At 44.5% G+C, this 23802-nt stretch overlaps 2 protein-coding genes and 1 long non-coding RNA gene across 3 annotated transcripts in view; 2 read left to right on the forward strand and 1 right to left on the reverse strand.

Annotated features, from left to right (window-relative positions):
- Nucleotides 1–5206: 5206 nt before the first annotated feature.
- LOC129843741 (uncharacterized) lies at nt 5207–7260 on the forward strand. The gene is made up of 2 exons (XR_008757875.1): nt 5207–6481; nt 6600–7260. It is a non-coding gene; the product is annotated as an uncharacterized LOC129843741 (long non-coding RNA).
- A 7561-nt stretch (nt 7261–14821) lies between these two features.
- Nucleotides 14822–16090, reverse strand: LOC129843744 (basic salivary proline-rich protein 2-like). Its single transcript, XM_055912323.1, has one exon. The coding sequence runs from the start codon at nt 16088–16090 to the stop codon at nt 14822–14824; it is 1269 nt and encodes a 422-aa protein (XP_055768298.1).
- Nucleotides 16091–21467: 5377 nt separating this feature from the next.
- The window catches only part of LOC129843743 (plexin-B2-like), a 236792-nt gene continuing 234457 nt past the window's right edge, over nt 21468–23802 (forward strand). The window contains exon 1 of the mRNA XM_055912322.1: nt 21468–22016. The gene's annotated coding sequence lies outside the window, so the exon portion shown is untranslated. The remainder of the gene's footprint in view (nt 22017–23802) is intronic.

Genomic DNA, 23802 nt, shown 5'->3' on the forward strand with positions numbered 1-23802 from the left:
TCTGTTCCTTTCTCTCTCCATCTCTGTATTTTCCAGGTATGCTGGGTAAGGACCCAAGCTAAGGGAATTGGGCTGACTTTGTAGTGCCTGACCCGAATGGCTCGTTAATGTAAATGTACATATTGAAAGACACTATGTCAGGAGTGATGTAATTTTGTAAATGTTATATTGGGATATTGTTTCATAAAAAACGTGTTGCAATGTATATACTTTAGTATGTTTATTTGAATGGAAAATGTAGGGTTGAATAGTTAATTGCTTAATTAATTAATGTTAATTGTTCTGAGGGGAGGGGCTACCCCTACAAAAGGAGCCTCTCTTTCAGTTCATGGAGAGGAATTTTGGATTGAGCTGTGGATGGGGCAGCATTGTTTTTAGCTGGCACATACGGTATATGTTTGATGGCAGTACTGTTGTTTTTGTTCCGGAATCACTATGTAAACACCCTTGCACAGAAGAACTTTTGCAGCTCCGCCATCTTTTTATTTTGATAGAGGTTAGGTTTTCCAGTTTAGCCTTCTGGCCTGCTCTGTGACAAATGTCACTCCTGTTCCTATGTGTTAGTAGTCTAATGGACTGCTCCTGTGTGTTAGTAGTCTAATGGACTGTCCCTGTGTGTTAGTAGTCTAATGGACTGTCCCTGTGTGTTAGTAGTCTAATGGACTGTTCCTGTGTGTTAGTAGTCTAATGGACTGTTCCTGTGTGTTAGTAGTCTAATGGACTGTTCCTGTGTGTTAGTAGTCTAATGGACTGTTCCTATGTGTTAGTAGTCTAATGGACTGTTCCTGTGTGTTAGTAGTCTAATGGACTGTTCCTGTGTGTTAGTAGTCTAATGGACTGTTCCTGTGTGTTAGTAGTCTAATGGACTGTTCCTGTGTGTTAGTAGTCTAATGGACTGTTCCTGTGTGTTAGTAGTCTAATGGACTGTTCCTGTGTGTTAGTAGTCTAATGGACTGTTCCTGTGTGTTAGTAGTCTAATGGACTGTTCCTGTGTGTTAGTAGTCTACTGGACTGCTCCTGTGTGTTAGTAGTCTAATGGACTGCTCCTGTGTGTTAGTAGTCTAATGGACTGCTCCTGTGTGTTAGTAGTCTAATGGACTGCTCCTGTGTGTTAGTAGTCTAATGGACTGCTCCTGTGTGTTAGTAGTCTAATGGACTGCTCCTGTGTGTTAGTAGTCTAATGGACTGTTCCTGTGTGTTAGTAGTCTAATGGACTGTTCCTGTGTGTTAGTAGTCTAATGGACTGTTCCTGTGTGTTAGTAGTCTAATGGACTGTTCCTGTGTGTTAGTAGTCTAATGGACTGTTCCTGTGTGTTAGTAGTCTAATGGACTGTTCCTGTGTGTTAGTAGTCTAATGGACTGTTCCTATGTGTTAGTAGTCTAATGGACTGTTCCTGTGTGTTAGTAGTCTAATGGACTGTTCCTATGGGTTAGTAGTCTAATGGACTGTTCCTATGGGTTAATGTCTGTAGTCTAATGGACTGTTCCTATGGGTTAGTAGTCTAATGGACTGTTCCTATGGGTTAATGTCTGTAGTCTAATGGACAGTTCCTGTGTGTTAGTAGTCTAATGGACTGTTCCTGTGTGTTAGTAGTCTAATGGACTGTTCCTATGTGTTAGTAGTCTAATGGAATGGACTGTTCCTGTGTGTTAGTAGTCTAATGGACTGTTCCTGTGTGTTAGTAGTCTAATGGACTGTTCCTATGTGTTAATAGTCTAATGGACTGTTCCTATGTGTTAGTAGTCTAATGGACTGTTCCTATGGGTTAGTAGTCTAATGGACTGTTCCTATGGGTTAATGTCTGTAGTCTAATGGACAGTTCCTGTGTGTTAGTAGTCTAATGGACTGCTCCTGTGTGTTAGTAGTCTAATGGACTGTTCCTATGTGTTAATGTCTGTAGTCTAATGGACTGTTCCTATGGGTTAGTAGTCTAATGGACTGTTCCTATGGGTTAATGTCTGTAGTCTAATGGACAGTTCCTGTGTGTTAGTAGTCTAATGGACTGTTCCTGTGTGTTAGTAGTCTAATGGACTGTTCCTATGTGTTAGTAGTCTAATGGACTGTTCCTGTGTGTTAGTAGTCTAATGGACTGTTCCTATGTGTTAGTAGTCTAATGGACTGTTCCTATGGGTTAATGTCTGTAGTCTAATGGACAGTTCCTATGTGTTAGTAGTCTAATGGACTGTTCCTATGGGTTAATGTCTGTAGTCTAATGGACTGTTCCTGTGTGTTAGTAGTCTAATGGACTGTTCCTGTGTGTTAGTAGTCTAATGGACTGTTCCTATGGGTTAATGTCTGTAGTCTAATGGACTGTTCCTGTGTGTTAGTAGTCTAATGGACTGTTCCTATGGGTTAATGTCTGTAGTCTAATGGACAGTTCCTGTGTGTTAGTAGTCTAATGGACTGTTCCTGTGTGTTAGTAGTCTAATGGACTGTTCCTATGTGTTAGTAGTCTAATGGACTGTTCCTGTGTGTTAGTAGTCTAATGGACTGTTCCTGTGTGTTAGTAGTCTAATGGACTGTTCCTGTGTGTTAGTAGTCTAATGGACTGTTCATGTGTGTTAGTAGTCTAATGGACTGTTCCTGTGGGTTAGTAGTCTAATGGACTGTTCCTGTGGGTTAGTAGTCTAATGGACTGTTCCTGTGGGTTAGTAGTCTAATGGACTGTTCCTGTGGGTTAGTAGTCTAATGGACTGTTCCTGTGGGTTAGTAGTCTAATGGACTGTTCCTGTGTGTTAGTAGTCTAATGGACTGTTCCTATGTGTTAGTAGTCTAATGGACTGTTCCTATGTGTTAGTAGTCTAATGGACTGTTCCTATGTGTTAGTAGTCTAATGGACAGTTCCTGTGTGTTAGTAGTCTAATGGACAGTTCCTGTGTGTTAGTAGTCTAATGGACTGTTCCTGTGTGTTAGTAGTCTAATGGACTGTTCCTATGTGTTAATGTCTGTAGTCTAATGGACTGTTCCTGTGGGTTAGTAGTCTAATGGACTGTTCCTATGTGTTAGTAGTCTAATGGACTGTTCCTGTGTGTTAGTAGTCTAATGGACTGTTCTTATGTGTTAGTAGTCTAATGGACTGTTCCTATGTGTTAGTAGTCTAATGGACTGTTCCTGTGTGTTAGTAGTCTAATGGACTGTTCCTATGTGTTAATGTCTGTAGTCTAATGGACAGTTCCTGTGTGTTAGTAGTCTAATGGACTGTTCTTATGTGTTAGTAGTCTAATGGACTGTTCCTATGTGTTAGTAGTCTAATGGACTGTTCCTATGTGTTAGTAGTCTAATGGACTGTTCCTATGTGTTAGTAGTCTAATGGACTGTTCCTGTGTGTTAGTAGTCTAATGGACTGTTCCTGTGTGTTAGTAGTCTAATGGACTGTTCCTGTGTGTTAGTAGTCTTTTTATTTTATTTATTTATTTTACCTTTATTTAACTAGGCAAGTCAGTTAATAACAAATTCTTATTTTCAATGATGGCCTAGGAACAGTGGGTTAACTGCCTTGTTCAGTGGTAGAATGACAGATTTGTACCTTGTCAACTCGGGGATTTGAACTTGCAGCCTTCGGTTACTAGTCCAACGCTCTAACCACTAGGGTACCCTGCCACCCCACTCTAATGGACTGTTCCTGTGTGTTAGTAGTCTAATGGACTGTTCCTGTGTGTTAGTAGTCTAATGGACTGTTCCTGTGTGTCTGTAGTCTAATGAACTGTTCCTGTGTGTTAGTAGTCTAATGGACTGTCCCTGTGTGTTAGTAGTCTAATGGACTGTTCCTGTGTGTTAGTAGTCTAATGGACTGTTCCTGTGTGTTAGTAGTCTAATGGACTGTTCCTGTGTGTTAGTAGTCTAATGGACTGTTCCTATGTGTTAGTAGTCTAATGGACTGTTCCTATGTGTTAGTAGTCTAATGGACTGTTCCTATGGGTTAGTAGTCTAATGGACTGTTCCTATGGGTTAATGTCTGTAGTCTAATGGACAGTTCCTGTGTGTTAGTAGTCTAATGGACTGTTCCTATGTGTTAGTAGTCTAATGGACTGTTCCTATGTGTTAGTAGTCTAATGGACTGTTCCTATGTGTTAGTAGTCTAATGGACTGTTCCTGTGTGTTAGTAGTCTAATGGACTGTTCCTGTGTGTTAGTAGTCTAATGGACTGTTCCTATGTGTTAATAGTCTAATGGACTGTTCCTATGTGTTAGTAGTCTAATGGACTGTTCCTATGGGTTAGTAGTCTAATGGACTGTTCCTATGGGTTAATGTCTGTAGTCTAATGGACAGTTCCTGTGTGTTAGTAGTCTAATGGACTGCTCCTGTGTGTTAGTAGTCTAATGGACTGTTCCTATGTGTTAATGTCTGTAGTCTAATGGACTGTTCCTATGGGTTAGTAGTCTAATGGACTGTTCCTATGGGTTAATGTCTGTAGTCTAATGGACAGTTCCTGTGTGTTAGTAGTCTAATGGACTGTTCCTGTGTGTTAGTAGTCTAATGGACTGTTCCTATGTGTTAGTAGTCTAATGGACTGTTCCTGTGTGTTAGTAGTCTAATGGACTGTTCCTGTGTGTTAGTAGTCTAATGGACTGTTCCTGTGTGTTAGTAGTCTAATGGACTGTTCCTGTGTGTTAGTAGTCTAATGGACTGTTCATGTGTGTTAGTAGTCTAATGGACTGTTCCTGTGTGTTAGTAGTCTAATGGACTGTTCCTATGTGTTAGTAGTCTAATGGACTGTTCCTATGGGTTAATGTCTGTAGTCTAATGGACAGTTCCTATGTGTTAGTAGTCTAATGGACTGTTCCTATGGGTTAATGTCTGTAGTCTAATGGACTGTTCCTGTGTGTTAGTAGTCTAATGGACTGTTCCTGTGTGTTAGTAGTCTAATGGACTGTTCCTATGGGTTAATGTCTGTAGTCTAATGGACTGTTCCTGTGTGTTAGTAGTCTAATGGACTGTTCCTATGGGTTAATGTCTGTAGTCTAATGGACAGTTCCTGTGTGTTAGTAGTCTAATGGACTGTTCCTGTGTGTTAGTAGTCTAATGGACTGTTCCTATGTGTTAGTAGTCTAATGGACTGTTCCTGTGTGTTAGTAGTCTAATGGACTGTTCCTGTGTGTTAGTAGTCTAATGGACTGTTCCTGTGTGTTAGTAGTCTAATGGACTGTTCATGTGTGTTAGTAGTCTAATGGACTGTTCCTGTGGGTTAGTAGTCTAATGGACTGTTCCTGTGGGTTAGTAGTCTAATGGACTGTTCCTGTGGGTTAGTAGTCTAATGGACTGTTCCTGTGGGTTAGTAGTCTAATGGACTGTTCCTGTGGGTTAGTAGTCTAATGGACTGTTCCTGTGTGTTAGTAGTCTAATGGACTGTTCCTATGTGTTAGTAGTCTAATGGACTGTTCCTATGTGTTAGTAGTCTAATGGACTGTTCCTATGTGTTAGTAGTCTAATGGACAGTTCCTGTGTGTTAGTAGTCTAATGGACAGTTCCTGTGTGTTAGTAGTCTAATGGACTGTTCCTGTGTGTTAGTAGTCTAATGGACTGTTCCTATGTGTTAATGTCTGTAGTCTAATGGACTGTTCCTGTGGGTTAGTAGTCTAATGGACTGTTCCTATGTGTTAGTAGTCTAATGGACTGTTCCTGTGTGTTAGTAGTCTAATGGACTGTTCTTATGTGTTAGTAGTCTAATGGACTGTTCCTATGTGTTAGTAGTCTAATGGACTGTTCCTGTGTGTTAGTAGTCTAATGGACTGTTCCTATGTGTTAATGTCTGTAGTCTAATGGACAGTTCCTGTGTGTTAGTAGTCTAATGGACTGTTCTTATGTGTTAGTAGTCTAATGGACTGTTCCTATGTGTTAGTAGTCTAATGGACTGTTCCTATGTGTTAGTAGTCTAATGGACTGTTCCTATGTGTTAGTAGTCTAATGGACTGTTCCTGTGTGTTAGTAGTCTAATGGACTGTTCCTGTGTGTTAGTAGTCTAATGGACTGTTCCTGTGTGTTAGTAGTCTTTTTATTTTATTTATTTATTTTACCTTTATTTAACTAGGCAAGTCAGTTAATAACAAATTCTTATTTTCAATGATGGCCTAGGAACAGTGGGTTAACTGCCTTGTTCAGTGGTAGAATGACAGATTTGTACCTTGTCAACTCGGGGATTTGAACTTGCAGCCTTCGGTTACTAGTCCAACGCTCTAACCACTAGGGTACCCTGCCACCCCACTCTAATGGACTGTTCCTGTGTGTTAGTAGTCTAATGGACTGTTCCTGTGTGTTAGTAGTCTAATGGACTGTTCCTGTGTGTCTGTAGTCTAATGGACTGTTCCTGTGTGTTAGTAGTCTAATGGACTGTCCCTGTGTGTTAGTAGTCTAATGGACTGTTCCTACATGTTGATGACAGGAGGAAGCGCAAGCGGGCAGAGAGAGAGTATGAGAAAGTAAAAATCAAGTTGGAGAATCTGCAGGAGAGCGTGGGAGACCGCTGGAAGGTGGAACTCACAGGTATGTTCAGGTATAGGTAGTTCACACATACACCACATACACTACTATAACATTACACACACACTGGTAATGTGGAATGTTCCTATGTGTTAATGACTGATGGTGTGCTTGCTGACAGTGTGTGAGCCTACATGTCAGCCCTGACGAAGGAAGCGAACATGCCGTCTTCGTTCTCCAGAAGGGTCTCTGGTTTGTCGATCTCCAAGATGTTCCCTCGCTTCATCACGATCACCAGGTCAGCTTCCAGGATGGTGTGGACACGATGCTGCATGAAGAACACACACACAGACGCACGCACACAGACATTACATTTGACTGAGTGTTGAATTACACAAACAAAGAGGAAGGGATTGTCACGTTCCTGACCTGTTTTCTGTTAGTTTTTGTATGTGTTAGTTGGTCAGGACGTGAGTTTGGGTGGGCAGTCTATGTTTTCTGTTTTTATGTTGGTTTAAAGGGTGACCTGATATGGCTCTCAATTAGAGGCAGGTGGTTTTCATTTCCTCTGATTGAGAGTCATATTAAGGTAGGTGTTTTCACACTGTTTGTTGTGGGTGGTTGTCTTCTGTGTCTGTGTATGTTGCGCCACACAGGACTGTTTCGGTATGTTTGTTTGTTCGGTTTTTGTGTTGTCTGTTTTCCCTGTTCGTGCGTTCTTCGTGTTACATGTAAGTTCTTACGTTCAGGTCAGTCTACGTTCTTTTGTTATTTTGTAATCCTTCCAAGTGTTTGTTTTCGTGTTTCGTCGTTTGCTTTAATAAATCATTATGTATTCACAACCCGCTGCATTTTGGTCGAATCACTACTCATCCTTTTCGGATGAAGAGGAGGAGGAATTCCGTTACAGGGATGCAATGCAGCTTTGATTTGTAATGTAGCCAGACAGACAGAGAAACTGTGCTGAGAAAAAATAACAGATACCTGAAACTAATTTAATATTGTCTTATCTCACAACCCCAAGAGTCATCCTCCAAGAGCCAACTGCTAAAATTAGATGTAGTAGCCCTCTTTAACCCCCAGACAGATTAGATGTAGTATCCCTCTTTAACCCCAGACAGATTAGATGTAGTATCTTTCTTTAACCCCCTGACAGATTAAATGTAGTTTCTCTCTTTAACCCCCAGACAGATTAAATGTAGTTTCTCTCTTTAACCCCCAGACAGATTCGATGGTATCCCTCTTTAACCCCCAGACAGATTAAATGTAGTATCTCTCTTTAACCCCAGACAGATTAGATGGTATCCCTCTTTAACCCCCAGACAGATTAAATGTAGTATCTCTCTTTAACCCCAGACAGATTAGATGTAGTATCCCTCTTTAACCCCCAGACAGATTAGATGTAGTAACCGTCTTTAACCCCCAGACAGATTAGATGTAGTATCTTTCTTTAACCCCCTGACAGATTAAATGTAGTTTCTCTCTTTAACCCCCAGACAGATTCGATGGTATCCCTCTTTAACCCCCAGACAGATTAGATGTAGTATCTCTCTTTAACCCCAGACAGATTAGATGTAGTATCCCTCTCCTTAACCCCAGACAGATTACATGTAGTATCCCTCTTTAACCCCCAGACAGATTACATGTAGTATCCCTCTTTAACCCTGATGAGGAAATTTGTTTCCTATATGTTCATTAAACAATTTAATTATACAAAGCAAACACTCTGTCTGTTTCTAAGAATTTGTAAGATCCTTATTTGCATAAAATAGACATAGACCCGTGTCCAAATTAATCAATAGCGTTTATTCTTGAGAGATCTCTGACGTGCATATACAAAACCGTTCTTTTTATCCCTTCTATTTGTAACGCACATACATACACACTAATCTGGATTATCTCCTGAAGCCTTTTACCACAGTTTATTACCACTTAGCTGACAGTTCCAGTCCCCCCCCCCCCCCCCCCCCCCCCCAGATACGGAAAACCTGTAGGGGCTTAAGCTGTCTTCCCTTATCTCCACAGAGTTATAGCTTAGTCGGTTCAAACATAGGTTAATGATCCATTTAGTTTTCTTTAGGCACACACACAGACATTCCTTTCTACCCCCCTACATGCTACCTAACAAATAATCCTAATGGTTAAGTTTCTGGGTAGAATTATTTAATCATTTATATTAAACCTTTATAAAATATCCTAACAATCCACCCTTAATGACTAAATAAGGGTCATTATATCAAACACTATATGTAAACATTAATTTTATACAAGAATATACCAAAACAATATATGTATTTAACATTTGATTTATCCATTATACTCAAAATCAACCACACAAAAAAAACATATGTATTTACATTGACTGTTCCAGGCCTACATCAGAATCATAACTCTTTTTGTCAGAATTTTCGTTATAATCTTCATTAAAACAAACAGTCTAAACATAAAAACAAGAAGAGACCTAAACATTTAAAAATGGTTTCATACCACATAGGCTCTGCGTATGTGAAGGAGCCGGATCCATCCTCTGTCTGGGAACATGTATTCATCATTCCACTGGTCAGAACTTGGGACCAGTCTGTATTTCACCATCTGTTGTGTCATCGATTTCTCCAGAATCTTAGAAATGAGACCTTTCACGCACGAATAAAACAGCATTCACACAGAACCAAAACACTCATACAGGTGAAAGTGGCACACAACACAGTGATTATGACAATTTTCCATGTCCCAAACATACTGTCAAATCAATTTGTAAGAGCATTATCTACCGCAGAGTTCTCTGCCAGGGCCTTGGTCACTGATCCGTCTAGAGTTGTGTTATCGGGGATGAAAACCTCATACACCTCCCCAACCCTTTACAATCAGTAACATATCCAAGGCTATTCTATTCTGACATCCCATCCACCTAGTTGCAGCTGTTATCACCAGAAGATGCTTGATCCCAATCCTGCTAGTATCTGATTTCTAGCTTTGAACTCGTCCATAACGTCATTCCCCCCCACAACCACCAGATGTCAGCCCTTGGCCTCCTTATCTTACTGAAATCCCCAGAGCACAACCAGCCTGCCAGATCTCTCATGGTCTCATCTGCTGTAATATTCTCCGTGCTGTTGCAAGTATTCACTTCCCCTACATCTTTCCCATTCCTGTTGTATCGGGCCAAACAGTAATAGTTTCCTTCAGTCACTGTGAAGGGAGGGAGCCTAGATTTAAGGGGTTCATGTGGATACAAATAGTGCAGATCAGTACAACTGTCATAATCTGGCATTCCTGCTTTCATAAACAGCTGTACCATACAGGCCATTACCCTAGGTGAATTAATTACATTGAGTGGAAAAGGTATGGTAGTCAACTTAGGTTAAGCTGTGGCACAGGCATAACATTCTTCTTTAGCTACTGATCTGGCCGTATATTGAATCCATTCTAACCATAGATTAGAATCCCCAAACCCAGTCTCCAACTCAATCACTTCCTTAAGGTCTTTTGTCTGGACTATTCGTACCTGCCCTTGTCCCTGATTGACTATATAAGGAATATTAGTTTTGTTAGGGAGACTGATTGGATTCTGACTTGCCCTGGCATCCACACCGACTCTTACCTCTGCTACCTCGAATTGCACCATAGTATTGGTCAAAACCTGGTCAAAGCCAATATACCACAACCCAAGATCCTCAGTGTTTACATTCTTGATGTTAAGTCGTACCTTTATATAATACTTCCCCTGCTCCGGATGGCATTCAAAAACCCTCACCTTTACCATACTCCATCTGTTCCCGTATTGGGTATGTGAGTTTACGTAGCCACCCCTCTCAGTGTGTGCTATGACCTGATTCCACGCATTACATGGAGATCTACACAAATACCTTCCCAAAAGGCCCATAGTTCTGGACTGCCAAGGAGTGAAGGACCCCAGTTGGTCTACATAGAACTCAACTGAGATATCCTCCCCTAACTCTACTCTCATGCTTAGCATACTACTCAGTTTCAGTGACCGTTTGAAATGCTTTGGTAATATTAAATTCTCATTGTCTACACTATAAGTCAGATTACCATCTTTAGCCTCCTCGGATGGGTCTTGGTGTATTAAGGAATATTGCTCCCACAACAAGACACAACAAGACAGCTCAGACCAATCAGCACTCCTGTAAAGCCCCACCCTCTCCCAGAGAACATATCATCAGCCAGAGGCCAAGCCATACTTTCACTTCTATGAAGCTCACAGCGGGGAAATGTCGGGTATTAGGGAATCTTAGGGAATCTTTAACCCCCAGACAGATTAGATGTAGCATCCCTCTTTAAACCCCAGACAAAGAGTTAACTTCTACTTGGTCACAATCCCGGATCCGGGAGCACCCTCATCAGTAAAAAAGCTGACTAGCATAGCCTAGCATAGCGCCACAAGTAAATACTAGCATCTAAATATCATGAAATCACAAGTCCAAGACACCAGATGAAAGATACACATCTTGTGAATCCAGCCATCATTTCTGATTTTTAAAATGTTTTACAGGGAAGACACAATATGTATTTCTATTAGCTAACCACGATAGCAAAAGAGCCAACTTTTTTTCCCCACCATTTTTTTTACTGCACAGGTAGCTATCACAAATTCGACCAAATAAAGACATAAATAGTCACTAACCAAGAAACAACTTCATCAGATGACAGTCTGATAACATATTTATTGTATAGCATATGTATTGTTCGAAAAATGTGCATATTTCAGGTATAAATCATAGTTTTACATTGCAGCCACCATCACAACTCTCACCAAAGCAACTAGAATAACTACAGAGAGCAATGTGAATTACCTAAATACTCATCATAAAACATTTATGAAAAATACACAGTGTACAGCAAATGAAAGACAAAGATCTTGTGAATCCAGCCAATATTTCAGATTTTTTAAGTGTTTTACAGCGAAAACACAATATAGCATTATATTAGCTTACTACAATAGCCAACCACACAACAGCATTGATTCAAGCCAACAGTAGCGATAACGAATAAACCAGCAAAATATATTAATTTTCACTAACCTTCTCAAACTTCTTCAGATGACAGTCCTATAACATCAAATTACACAATACATATATGGTTTGTTCGAAAAAATGTGCATCATTTAGTGGCACAAATCGTGGTTATACAATATGAATAGTAGCCAAACAACAAACAAAATGTCGGGAGAAATCTTGGGAGAGGCACCTAATCTAATCAATAACTAATCAAAACTTGACTAAAAAATACAGGTTGGACAGCAAATGAAAGATACATTAGTTCTTAATGCAACCGCTGTGTTAGATTTTTAAAATTAACGTTACTACGACATACAGGGTGCGTTAAAGCGAGACCGCACCGAAATTAATGGCGGAATAATAGTTTCACATTTTTCAACAGAACAACGAATTAACATCATAAATAGTTCTTACTATTTGATGAGCTTCCATCAGAATCTTGTGCAAGTTGTCCTTTGTCCAGAATCACCGTTGCTCGGTTGTAGATTGTCGTCTTCAACTTAGGAATTAGCAGCAAACATTAGCCATGTGGCAAAGACGTGTCCAACTCACCATAACGCAGAACAAATAAAATTCAGAAAATCGCAATATACTGATATAAACTGATATAACTCGGTTTAAAATAACTACATTGTGATGTTTTTAACACCTTAATCGAATAAAATCACAGCCGGATATATCTAAAGGCTATAACGAGAGCTTTTCAGAATGCCATCCTGAGGTCTGCTTTGCGCCATGACGAACATTGAAAAGAGTGCACCACCCGTTCAAAGAGCCTTTATACTGCCTCAGATATACCTAGCAACTCCATTCCAATTCTCACTGCTTGCTGACATCTAGGGGAAGGCGTATGCAGTGCATGTCGACCCATAGATTACATGCAGATTTATAAACTGACCCTGGAACAGAGCCCCAGATTCTCTCTCGCTCTCTCTCTCTCTCACTCTCTCTTTGTCTCGCTCTCTATTTCTCTGTCTTTCTCTCTCTCTTTCTCTCCATCTCTCCCGCTCTCTCTCTCTTTTTCTCTCTCTCACTCCAAAGACAAACAAATCATCCATAAGTAATGCGATGATGCATAAACATTGTTGTCTGATAGTGTTGTGGTATGAAGGACATGATATGAATCATCTGCTACGGGTAAGTTATGGCAGGTACCACCTACACACACATCTAGAACGATCACATATCAAACTCTAGTTCACCTGAGTTCACCTTTGTCTCGCCCATATCTGTGTGAAATCAGAAAACAGTGATGTGCATTACAGGTTTCCATGGCGATGCTGCATGGCATAGGGGCAGAGGGGGATCTCTGGGATAGAGGAGGGCCTGTGGTGGTGTTCTTCTCTGGTGTTCTCTGGCTCCCACCGTGAGAAAGTTGAGCTGGGGGCCGTAGGGGCGTCTGTGGTGCTCCAGAGCAGGAAGTGAGACCCCAGGACCATTCTACTTCCAGTGTTCCACTCCCCCGTACCGTACAACAAATGTACACCCCACATAATCCTGTCTGTTATAACATGGATGCATGCTATCATGATTTGGAGAGAGCTGGTATCTCTCTTTCTATCTTTATTTTTCATGTTTTTTTCACCAGATCCTTATCCCTTCTCTCCATTTTCTATCTCTCTGAGAGCCCTCTCTCTCTCCCTCTGTTTCTCTCTCTATATCTTTATCCCTCCCTCCCCTCCCCCCTTCCTTCCTTCCTTCCTCCCTTCCTTCCTCACTTCCTCCCTTCCTCCCTCCTCCAGTGTGGCCAGTAGATTATCTCCCAGTCCAGCTCCAACAGCAGACCCAGAGGAACAGAGAGAGTCTGTTTACCTTTCAATGATATGACTGGAGTCACACACACATCTCTCCCCCTGTGGTAACTTCAGCAGTGACATTCAGAAATCATCTCACAGATGTCCTTACATAAACACACAGATGTCCTTGCATAAACACACAGACGCCACATTAACCCGATGTTATCCAAACACAGCTCTATTTAACACTACCCACTACTACTACTATAGTATTTCTGTGGATTCCTATTTATTATAGAGAATAGAAGGTCACCTGGAGGTTAAAGATGTTTCCCAGTTAGTGCAGGCATGCCTGTGTAGTCTATGTGGAGGTGTGGATGTGTGTATATTAGATGACACCGATGAGCAAGGCGTTTGAAACAAATTGTATGCAATGTGCTATAGCTGGCATATGTGGAACTGGCCCTCCTGATGAGGACATGTCGACAACAGTAGCCTGCTGAGGGGAGGACGGTTGGGACAATGGACCATGGCCCTCCTGATGAGGACATGTCGACCACAGCAGCCTGCTGTGGGGAGGACGGCTGGGGCAGTGGACCATGGCCCTCCTGATGAGGACATGTCTACCACAGCAGCCTGCTGAGGGGAGGACGGCTGGGACAGTGGACCATGGCCCTCCTGATGAGGACATGTCTACCACAGCAGCCTGCTGAGGGGAGGACGGCTGGGACAGTGGACCATGGCCCTGCTGATGAGGACATGTCTACCACAGCAGCCTGCTGAGGGGAGGATGGCTGAGACAGTGGACAATGGCCCCCCTGATGAGGACATGTCCACCACAGTAGCCTGCTGAGGGGAGGACGGCTGAGACAGTGGACCATGGCCCTCCTGATGAGGACATGTCTACCACAGTAGCCTGCTGAGGGGAGGACGGCTGAGACAGTGGACCATGGCCCTCCTGATGAGGACATGTCTACCACAGTAGCCTGCTGAGGGGAGGACGGCTGAGACAGTGGACCATGGCCCTCCTGATGAGGACATGTCCACCACAGCAGCCTGCTGAGGGGAAGACGGCTGGGACAGTGGACCATGGCCCTCCTGATGAGGACATGTCTACCACAGCAGCCTGCTGAGGGGAGGACAGCTGAGACAGTGGACCATGGCCCTCCTGATGAGGACATGTCTACCACAGTAGCCTACTGAGGGGAGGATGGCTTATAATAATGATGCCATTCCACTGATTCCACTCCAGTCATTACCACGAGCCCGTTCTCCCCAATTAAGGTGCCACCAACCTGCTGTGATGTCTATGGCATCCAGGCTAGCTCTGTCCTCAGGAAGAGGGCTGCTGTTGTCAAGTGTGGTTTACTGCACTATGAAGAGAGTTACATACTGGACTGTAAAAACAATCACAAGTCATACAGTTACTGCAACCACACACTGATTGTCCCTTTAATTTAGAGTGAGAACTTTTAAAACAAGCTTTTACTGCCACCTACTGGTCAACTCAACTCCTACTGGTCAACTCTAACAGTGACACACACACTCACACACAAACACACACACAAATGGAAAAGAACATGGAGTCAGTGCCAAACTACCAAGCCATAGCATTAATATCCTGAGGGAAGCCAGTTGGGGAACCCTGTTCAGTAATATCCTGAGGGAAGCCAGTTGGGGCTTCCCTCAGGAAGAGGGAAAACACACACGTTCCCCGTTTGGCTTAGTGGACTAGGGACCTTCCCCGGTTGGCTTGGTGGACTAGGGACCTTCCCCGGTTGGCTTAGTGGACTAGGGACCTTCCCCGTTTGGCTTGGTGGACTAGGGACCTTCCCCGGTTGGCTTGGTGGACTAGGGACCTTCCCCGGTTGGCTTGGTGGACTAGGGACCTTCCCCGGTTGGCTTGGTGGACTAGGGACTTTCCCCGTTTGGCTTAGTGGACTAGGGACCTTCCCCGGTTGGCTTGGTGGACTAGGGACCTTCCCCGGTTGGCTTGGTGGACTAGGGACCTTCCCCGGTTGGCTTGGTGGACTAGGGACCTTCCCCGGTTGGCTTGGTGGACTAGGGACCTTCCCCGGTTGGCTTGGTGGACTAGGGACCTTCCCCGTTTGGCTTGGTGGACTAGGGACCTTCCCCGTTTGGCTTGGTGGACTAGGGACTTTCCCCGGTTGGCTTGGTGGACTAGGGACCTTCCCCGGTTGGCTTGGTGGACTAGGGACCTTCCCCGTTTGGCTTGGTGGACTAGGGACCTTCCCCGTTTGGCTTGGTGGACTAGGGACCTTCCCCGGTTGGCTTGGTGGACTAGGGACCTTCCCCGGTTGGCTTGGTGGACTAGGGACCTTCCCCGTTTGGCTTGGTGGACTAGGGACCTTCCCCGGTTGGCTTGGTGGACTAGGGACCTTCCCCGGTTGGCTTGGTGGACTAGGGACCTTCCCCGGTTGGCTTGGTGGACTAGGGACCTTCCCCGGTTGGCTTGGTGGACTAGGGACCTTCCCCGGTTGGCTTGGTGGACTAGGGACCTTCCCCGGTTGGCTTGGTGGACTAGGGACCTTCCCCGGTTGGCTTGGTGGACTAGGGACCTTCCCCGGTTGGCTTGGTGGACTAGGGACCTTCCCCGGTTGGCTTGGTGGACTAGGGACTTTCCCCGGTTGGCTTGGTGGACTAGGGACCTTCCCCGTTTGGCTTGGTGGACTAGGGACCTTCCCCGGTTGGCTTGGTGGACTAGGGACCTTCCCCGTTTGGCTTGGTGGACTAGGGACCTTCCCCGTTTGGCTTGGTGGACTAGGGACCTTCCCCGGTTGGCTTGGTGGACTAGGGACCTTCCCCGTTTGGCTTGGTGGACTAGGGACCTTCCCCGTTTGGCTTGGTGGACTAGGGACCTTCCCCGTTTGGCTTGGTGAGCAAACAGACTGAGTCATCTTATGGACACACACATGCACGCACGCTCGCACACACAACACACGCACAGTAACACACACACACACACACACACACACACACACACACACACACACACACACACACACACACACACACACACACACACACACACACACACACACACACACACACACAGTAGCCTACACACACACAAACACACACACACACACAGTAGTCTACACACACACAAACACACACACACACAATAGCCTACACACACACAAACACACACACAGTAGCCTACACACACACAAACACACACACGTACAGTAGCCTACACACACACAAACACACACACGTACAGTAGCCTACACACACACAAACACACACATGTACAGTAGCCTACACACACACAAACACACACACATACAGTACACAAAGTTGAACTTTTCTTAGTTCAGCAGTACGTCAATACTAGGCAATGGGCGTTAAATCTGAAGTTATTACATGTGATATCTTTGGCACTGTATATCAAATGGGAACTTTAATGCAATGGAAAGTATTTGATGAAGCCCATTTGTCATTCTGAAAGTTAGTAATATTGCTAGTCTTGATGAAAAATTAGTTCTTTTTTTGGCACATGAAGGTTATGTGAAAGGCGGCATAAACGCTGATTAAACATTCATAACTTTTTATTGGATTGTTCTGCTCGGCAAAGCCTCTTATTGGATGCCAACCAGCCAGAAAATGAAGTAATGGAGTGATTCTAAGGGACATTATGATTTCAAGAGATTAAGAAAATGTGTTCAGCTTTAATCATTACAACAAACAGATGCAGTGGCTTAGTGAAAATGAGGTGGCGTGACTGAAGCGGTGCGTTGTGGGTCAAAGAAACGCCTCACAATTAGTTTACCTAAACAGAATTATCACACACCTAATGGGATGGTTCCAGAATCTGACACACACAAACACACACCCCCTCAAAGCTGTCATATCCCTGTGGTGTGAATATCTTGTCCTCAGAGAGAAGCAGTGACTGATGGGAATGCTCTTAAGGGTTGACGGATCCTGATTGACTGTTCCGTACCGACACGCTGATTAAACTCCAGAGTTCTGAGAATGAACAAATGCTTTGTCTTCATTTGGGAACCCGTCACAATCTCTATCTCTGTTGCTGGGTGAGGCAGTGGAAATAAGTGTGGAATGGAGCTCTTTAAAGACAATGTTATTTACTGGGAAGTCGCCAGTTTAAGGGTCAATTTGACGATTGGCTGAAGTTTCAGCCTCAGTGATTGAGAACCCTGTTTCTGGTTTCTCCCTGCTTCTTGATCGGTTTCTCGTTTGTGTCTGTACAGTGTGTGTGTGTGTGTGTGTATGTGTGTGTGTGTGTTTGTCTGTGTCTGTACAGTGTGTGTATGGGTGTGTGTGTGTGTTTGTCTGTGTCTGTACAGTGTGTGTATGCGTGTGTGTATGTGTGTGTGTGTGTTTGTCTGTGTCTGTACAGTGTGTGTGTACACTTTCTTTCCGTAATCTCAGTATTGTGATATTTGACTGTAATAAATCACAGTGACAAGAACCACTGAGCTGAGGCCCATCACAGACTGACTCTCTCTCTCTTTGGGTATAAAATAAACTCTATTTTTTCTCCCATTTTCACTTTCAATATCTCCACTCCACTTATTCCACCTCTCCCTATTCCATCGACAGTCCTCCCCCTCTCCCTATTCCATCGACAGTCCTCCCCTCTCCCTATTCCACCGACAGTCCTCCCCTCTCCCTATTCCACCGACAGTCCTCCCCTCTCTATCGACAGTCCTCCCCTCTCCCTATTCCATCGACAGTCCTCCCCCTCTCCCTATTCCACCGACAGTCCTCCCCCTCTCCCTATTCCACCGACAGTCCTCCCCCTCTCCTTATTCCATCAACAGTCCTCCCCCTCTCCCTATTCCATCGACAGTCCCCCCCTCTCCCTATTCCACCGACAGTCCTCCCCTCTCTATCGACAGTCCTCCCCCTCTCCCTATTCCATCGACAGTCCTCCTCTCTCCCTCTTCCATTGACAGTCCTCCCCTCTCCCTATTCCATCAACAGTCCTCCCCCTCTCCCTATTCCACCGACAGTCCTGTTCTCTCCCTATTCCACCAACAGTCCTCCCCTCTCCCTATTCCACCGACAGTCCTCCCCTCTCCCTATTCCACCGACAGTCCTCCCCTCTCCCTATTCCACCGACAGTCCTCCCCTCTCTATCGACAGTCCTCCCCTCTCCCTATTCCATCGACAGTCCTCCCCCTCTCCCTATTCCACCGACAGTCCTCCCCCTCTCCCTATTCCACCGACAGTCCTCCCCTTCTCCCTATTCCACCGACAGTCCTCCCCCTCTCCCTATTCCACCGACAGTCCTCCCCTCTCCCTATTCCATCGACAGTCCTCCCCTCTCCCTATTCCACCGACAGTCCTCCCTTCTCCCTATTCCATCGACAGTCCTCCCCTCTCCCTATTCCACCCACAGTCCTCCACTCTCCCTATTCCACCGACAGTCCTCCCCCTCTCCCTATTCCACCGACAGTCCTCCCCTCTCCCTATTCCACCGACAGTCCTCCCCCTCTCCCTATTCCACCGACAGTCCTCCCCTCTCCCTATTCCACCAACAGTCCTCCCCTCTCCCTATTCCACCGACAGTCCTCCCCCTCTCCCTATTCCACCGACAGGCCCCCCCTCTCCCTATTCCACCAGCAGTCTCTCATGAACATGCCTGGGCTCCACATTCCAAGATCTATGAGGGTGAAGAAGACAAAGTGGTTGGAAGCCAGATTACTGTAAACACAATTTTGAGAATAAGTGTCTAGATTGGCAAAAAACAACAATATTTTGCTTGTCTTTCCGACTGTTCAGCCAGCGTTTGACTGTTGTTGTTTTGATGCACCACCATTTCCAACCAGTAGAGGGCCCTGTCATTGTAACATTAGTGAATGGAGGCCTGTTCACCTATACTACCTGTCTAGTACACCTCTTTTGTGATGAGAAGAAGTCATTGTCACAGTAATTTTCTATGAATAATTACTCAATTTGCAGTTCCACATGATTGCAAAGAAAATAGCCCATTCACCATGATTACATGATCAATATTCATTATTTGTTAAACTGCAGAAAAACAAGTAAAAACTAATGTTGAGATTTGTGACAGTGCGAGCCTCAGCATTCTCCCTCCTTCCCCTCATCAATTCCTCTTTGTCTTAATGGTTTTTGCTGCGGCACCCTCGGTTCTTTGTCATGGCTCTGGTAAACAACTCTGTGACAGTTCCATTGAGAGCAGACAATTGGTTCATTACTGAGAACCACAACAGATAACTGTAAATAGCGGAGTGGAGTGTTCCATGGTCAGTCACAATTTCATTTAATTTTCTGTCGGGCTGTCATTACTCTCTCTCCCTCTGCCTGTGTTTCATTCTGTTGCTCTTTTTCTCCCTCTGCCTGTGTCTCATTCTGTTGCTCTTTCTCTCTCCCTCTGTCTGTGTCTCATTCTGTTGCTCTCTCTCTCTCCCTCTGCCTGTGTCTCATTCTGTCGCTCTTTCTCTCTCCCTCTGCCTGTGCCTCATTCTGTCTCTCTCTCTCTCCCTCTGTCTGTGTCTCATTCTGTTGCTCTCTCTCTCCCTCTGCCTGTGTCTCATTCTGTCGCTCTCTCTCTCTCCCTCTGCCTGTGTCTCATTCTGTCGCTCTCTCTCTCCCTCTGTCTGTGTCTCATTCTGTCGCTCTCTCTCTCCGTTTTTTTCATTCAGTCATTCTTTCCCTCTCTGTCACTCTCTGCTTTGATATGTCAGTATGTGTGTGTGTGTGTGTGTGTGAATATGTATGTGTGTGTTTCTGTCCCCTATAGGCCTTCAGGGCAGACTCCACACTGTCCTCTGACAGCCTCATTTGCATACTCATAAATCATTCACCGCTGACACCCAGTACACATACACACACTCATACACACACCACAGCCCCAGCGCTGCTGTGTGTGAACGGAAAGGGTTGCGGTTGTCAAGGTGTGGTTGAGTAAGAGGAGCAACCTTATACAGAAGCATCACCATTCAGTCAGTCACCAGTCACATTCAGTCAGTCACCACCATAATACCTGGCAGTAAAAAGCATTAATGTCGCTGGCCAGGCTTATGGTGGCTCTAAGAGGCACTTGAGTGGAATGAGAGAACAGGCTAGGTTTGGTTGTGTGTAGTAAGGTCACTGAACATGAATAAGAGCTGACACACACCTCAATAGACTAGAAACAACAACATGGAGGATTACACATGCACAAGTGATATTAAAGCCTGGCATGTAGAAAGGTCACAGTGGGGTCAAAAGCCAATGGCTGACATCAGGCATTGAAAAGGAGCAGGTGGCTTTATTGTTGACCTTTCAGACCCTGTGTGCATCCCAAATCAAACCTATTCCCTTTATAGTGCACTACTTTTGACCAGGTCCTATGAGCACTGGAGAAAAGTAGTGCACTATAAAGGGAACATGGTGCCATTTGGGACGCAGACCCAATGTTGTCCTAAGTGTGTCCAGCAGCCCTGGTCCAGCCTGGTGGTTTTTACTGGACCTAGTCTAGCATAGCCAGGCTTAATCTGTTTCCCTCCAAACACTGGCTGACTTCAATGACTTCTTTGATATTTTCACAGCAACTGTGTGGCCCAGTTGAGAACTGAATACAAATGAATGAATGAGTAGAAAACACACACAAACAATGATCTATTACAACGTGACAGATGTTATGGGCGTGTTGAAGCATGTATATGCATCGTGTATTAGCCTGCATCACTTATAATTGATAAAGCATTACATTACATTAGGCCTACTGTAACATTCCTGCGAGGCATGTTATTTACCTAATACCTCCACACTGCCCCCTAACCAAACATAGGAAACAATGGAACTATTGTCTCCACGACCCGTGCATTATAGGCGACTGCACGGTCAAGTAGGGTTTGACCCCACCGTGGCCTCTGAAAACCATTTTCAGAAATGTAGCTGATAGAAATGGGGACAGTCGGTCCTACATCCAGGTTGGATTTTCATATAGTATAATAATCTCATTTGACATAAAACTAGAACAGATTACAATGTAGCCTAGCGCTAGCCTACAATTCTCCAGTTTATTCTGGAATAGTTCAGCATTCTACAGTCAGCTGCGCTTTCATTTCGAACTTTGAACAAAGCTGCTCGCGGGGCTTCCAGTGGTTATTTCTTCTCTCCGGTGAAAAGAAGAGAATGGAGGGCTAAAATTTTTTTTTTTCAGACTTTGACGACAGTTTGCAGAGTCTCTCCCCGTTTTGTGAGTAAATTGATCCGTACAGGCTCGGTCTATTGTATTGTGGGGGAGGAGAGAGAGAAAATACTCCATCCCTCTTTTTATTGGGCGCTGCCACTGAAAAGAAGAGGGTGTAGGGCTCAGTTGTTTTTCTCCGGCTTCAACGATAGTTTGCAGACTCTCTCCCCGTCTTGTGTGTAAACTGATCCGTACAGGCTCTGTGTATTTTCTTGGGAGAGAGAGAGGGGGAGGAGTGAGAGAAGATACTCCATCCCTCTTTTTCTTGGCTGCTGTACCGCGGGCGTTACAGTTCAACGTGCAGTTTCTTGCCAATTCATCAGGGCGGACTTAAACCAAAGGTGTGTTCGTCTTTGAATCTGAAACACCTCTGAATTCATTCTGTGTTTACGTTTTTTGGGCGTGAAGAAAAATCTCTTGTCGTAGGGAAAGTACCAAACTTCCAAACCGTGTCATATTTCCCGGGATTTAGAGCGTCGTTGCTCGCTCGCTCCCTTCGGCATCTCACAATGTTTTCTCTCCCGGGGAAGATCTGAACTTTTTACGGACGGTGACAACGTAGACAATAGGACTTCGTTTGGGGTTTGGTTGTCAAAAGAGAGGAGACGAACCGATTAGGACAACGAGTTCGTGTTCAACTACCAATTCCTGAGGTAAGCGACCGGTCATGGCTGTGTATTTGAACTTCTCAGCGGCTGAGTTTGGTTAAGAATGATGTGAAGGAATCGACACAGATTGTTGGTCTGGTTCTATGACATTGGGATTACAACTGGGGAGCGAGTCAAGAAAAGAGTATAGAAGGCTATAGTGTTAATTTTATAATACATTTAGCGTGTGAGTTCCGGTCCTAATCAATGGAACAAATCTCAGAGTTCCTCGTTAACCAGTCACGCGGCTACAATGTTGCGTGGCAATGACACAGTAGGCTACTGTTGCACGGTTTTGTAGGTGAAAGTAGCTTAGTAACGTTAGATGCGTTTGCTATGTGTGTTGCAGTGGGATGCTATGAAAACCACTGCATGATTTTCAAACATTGACCTCGGTGTTTGGGAGTTCTTCAAAACAGGCCAACAATTTGCATTTCACTGTTTGGGAGTTGTGCTCAACAGATTTGTGAAACGACAAGGCTTTTACTCCATAGCCTACCTAATGGGGATCCTAATAAAATACCGACCTACAGCATCTCATCCTACAAGCAGACTTCAGGATAAACTATTCTCCAGGCAACATGTGTGTATTCAGCCGTGTTGGCTGTAGGCTAATGTGTTACCTGGTCTCTGTGCCTGGTTTGGACTGATCTGGATTTCCCAATGTTCTAGGCATCACTTCCACCATTGCGTCTGTCAACTGAACACACGCATTTAGGTATAATAAAGGTTGCAATTGAAGCCTGCATGCCGTTGTCAATGGACATACATTGGCAACTTGTATAGCCATTCCAACAAGTAGGTGACATGTAAGAGCACTGTCCCATCTCATTCCCATATCCCATCTAATGCTGAATGCAGTTCAGCTTATAGGCTTTGAACCCCATGTAGAGAAAGCAGAGTCAGTCACCACATGCTGTAGTGGTTCAGACCCAGAACAGGAAGAGCCCCTGCCCCCTCAAGGTCAAAAGGAGAGGGCCAAAAACAGAGGGAGCATTTTCCCCTCCTCTCTCTGGGACTCTCTCTGTGTGTGTGTGTCTGAGACTGACCATGAGTAATGGGCCTGTTTGTTTGTCTTTCATGCAGAACATGGACACAGTATACACTGATGCTATTGATTCATGTTTCCTGCTCAAACCCAAGTGTGTGTGTGTGTGTGTGTGTGTGCGTGCACTGTCACGTTGTCCGTAACCCTCTGTCCCTAGAACGGAACAGCCCCCCCCTTCTGTAGTCACTGGACCTGCCTTGTTGAGACTCAACATTGTATGTGTTCTTTCTCTCCCCCTCTCCTCCATCCCTCCTCTCTCCTCCATCCCTCCTCTCTCCTCCATCCCTCCTCTCTCCTCCATCCCTCCTCTCTCCTCCATCCCTCCTCTCTCCTCCATCCCTCCTCTCTCCTCCATCCCTCCTCCATCTCCCATAGAGTCATTTCTGTCATAAGAGACTGTATAAGTTTGTTTCACCCCCTTCATCGGGATTAACGTTAAATGACCATTTCCATTATTGAAGAGCCAGATTTTGGTGTGTGTGTGTGGGGAATCTTGGATGGTCTCCCCAAACACAACCATCTGCTTACTGGACACCCACACAGAGCCAGGTGCTGTTTCCTTCCACCACGTCCATGCATCATTATCTGAGTCTCACACACACATACTGAAAGTGGACAACATGTCGTGTGTTGATTTTCCTTGCCTGTGGGCTCAAATCACTGCAACACCGTTCCCTCTTCAGAAACTCCCTGTCAATCGTGAACATGGCCATCGTTCCTAATGCTCAGGCAGACTAATAGCTC

This window comes from Salvelinus fontinalis, unplaced genomic scaffold (assembly GCF_029448725.1).
Source record: "Salvelinus fontinalis isolate EN_2023a unplaced genomic scaffold, ASM2944872v1 scaffold_0157, whole genome shotgun sequence".
Classification (NCBI taxonomy): domain Eukaryota; kingdom Metazoa; phylum Chordata; class Actinopteri; order Salmoniformes; family Salmonidae; genus Salvelinus; species Salvelinus fontinalis.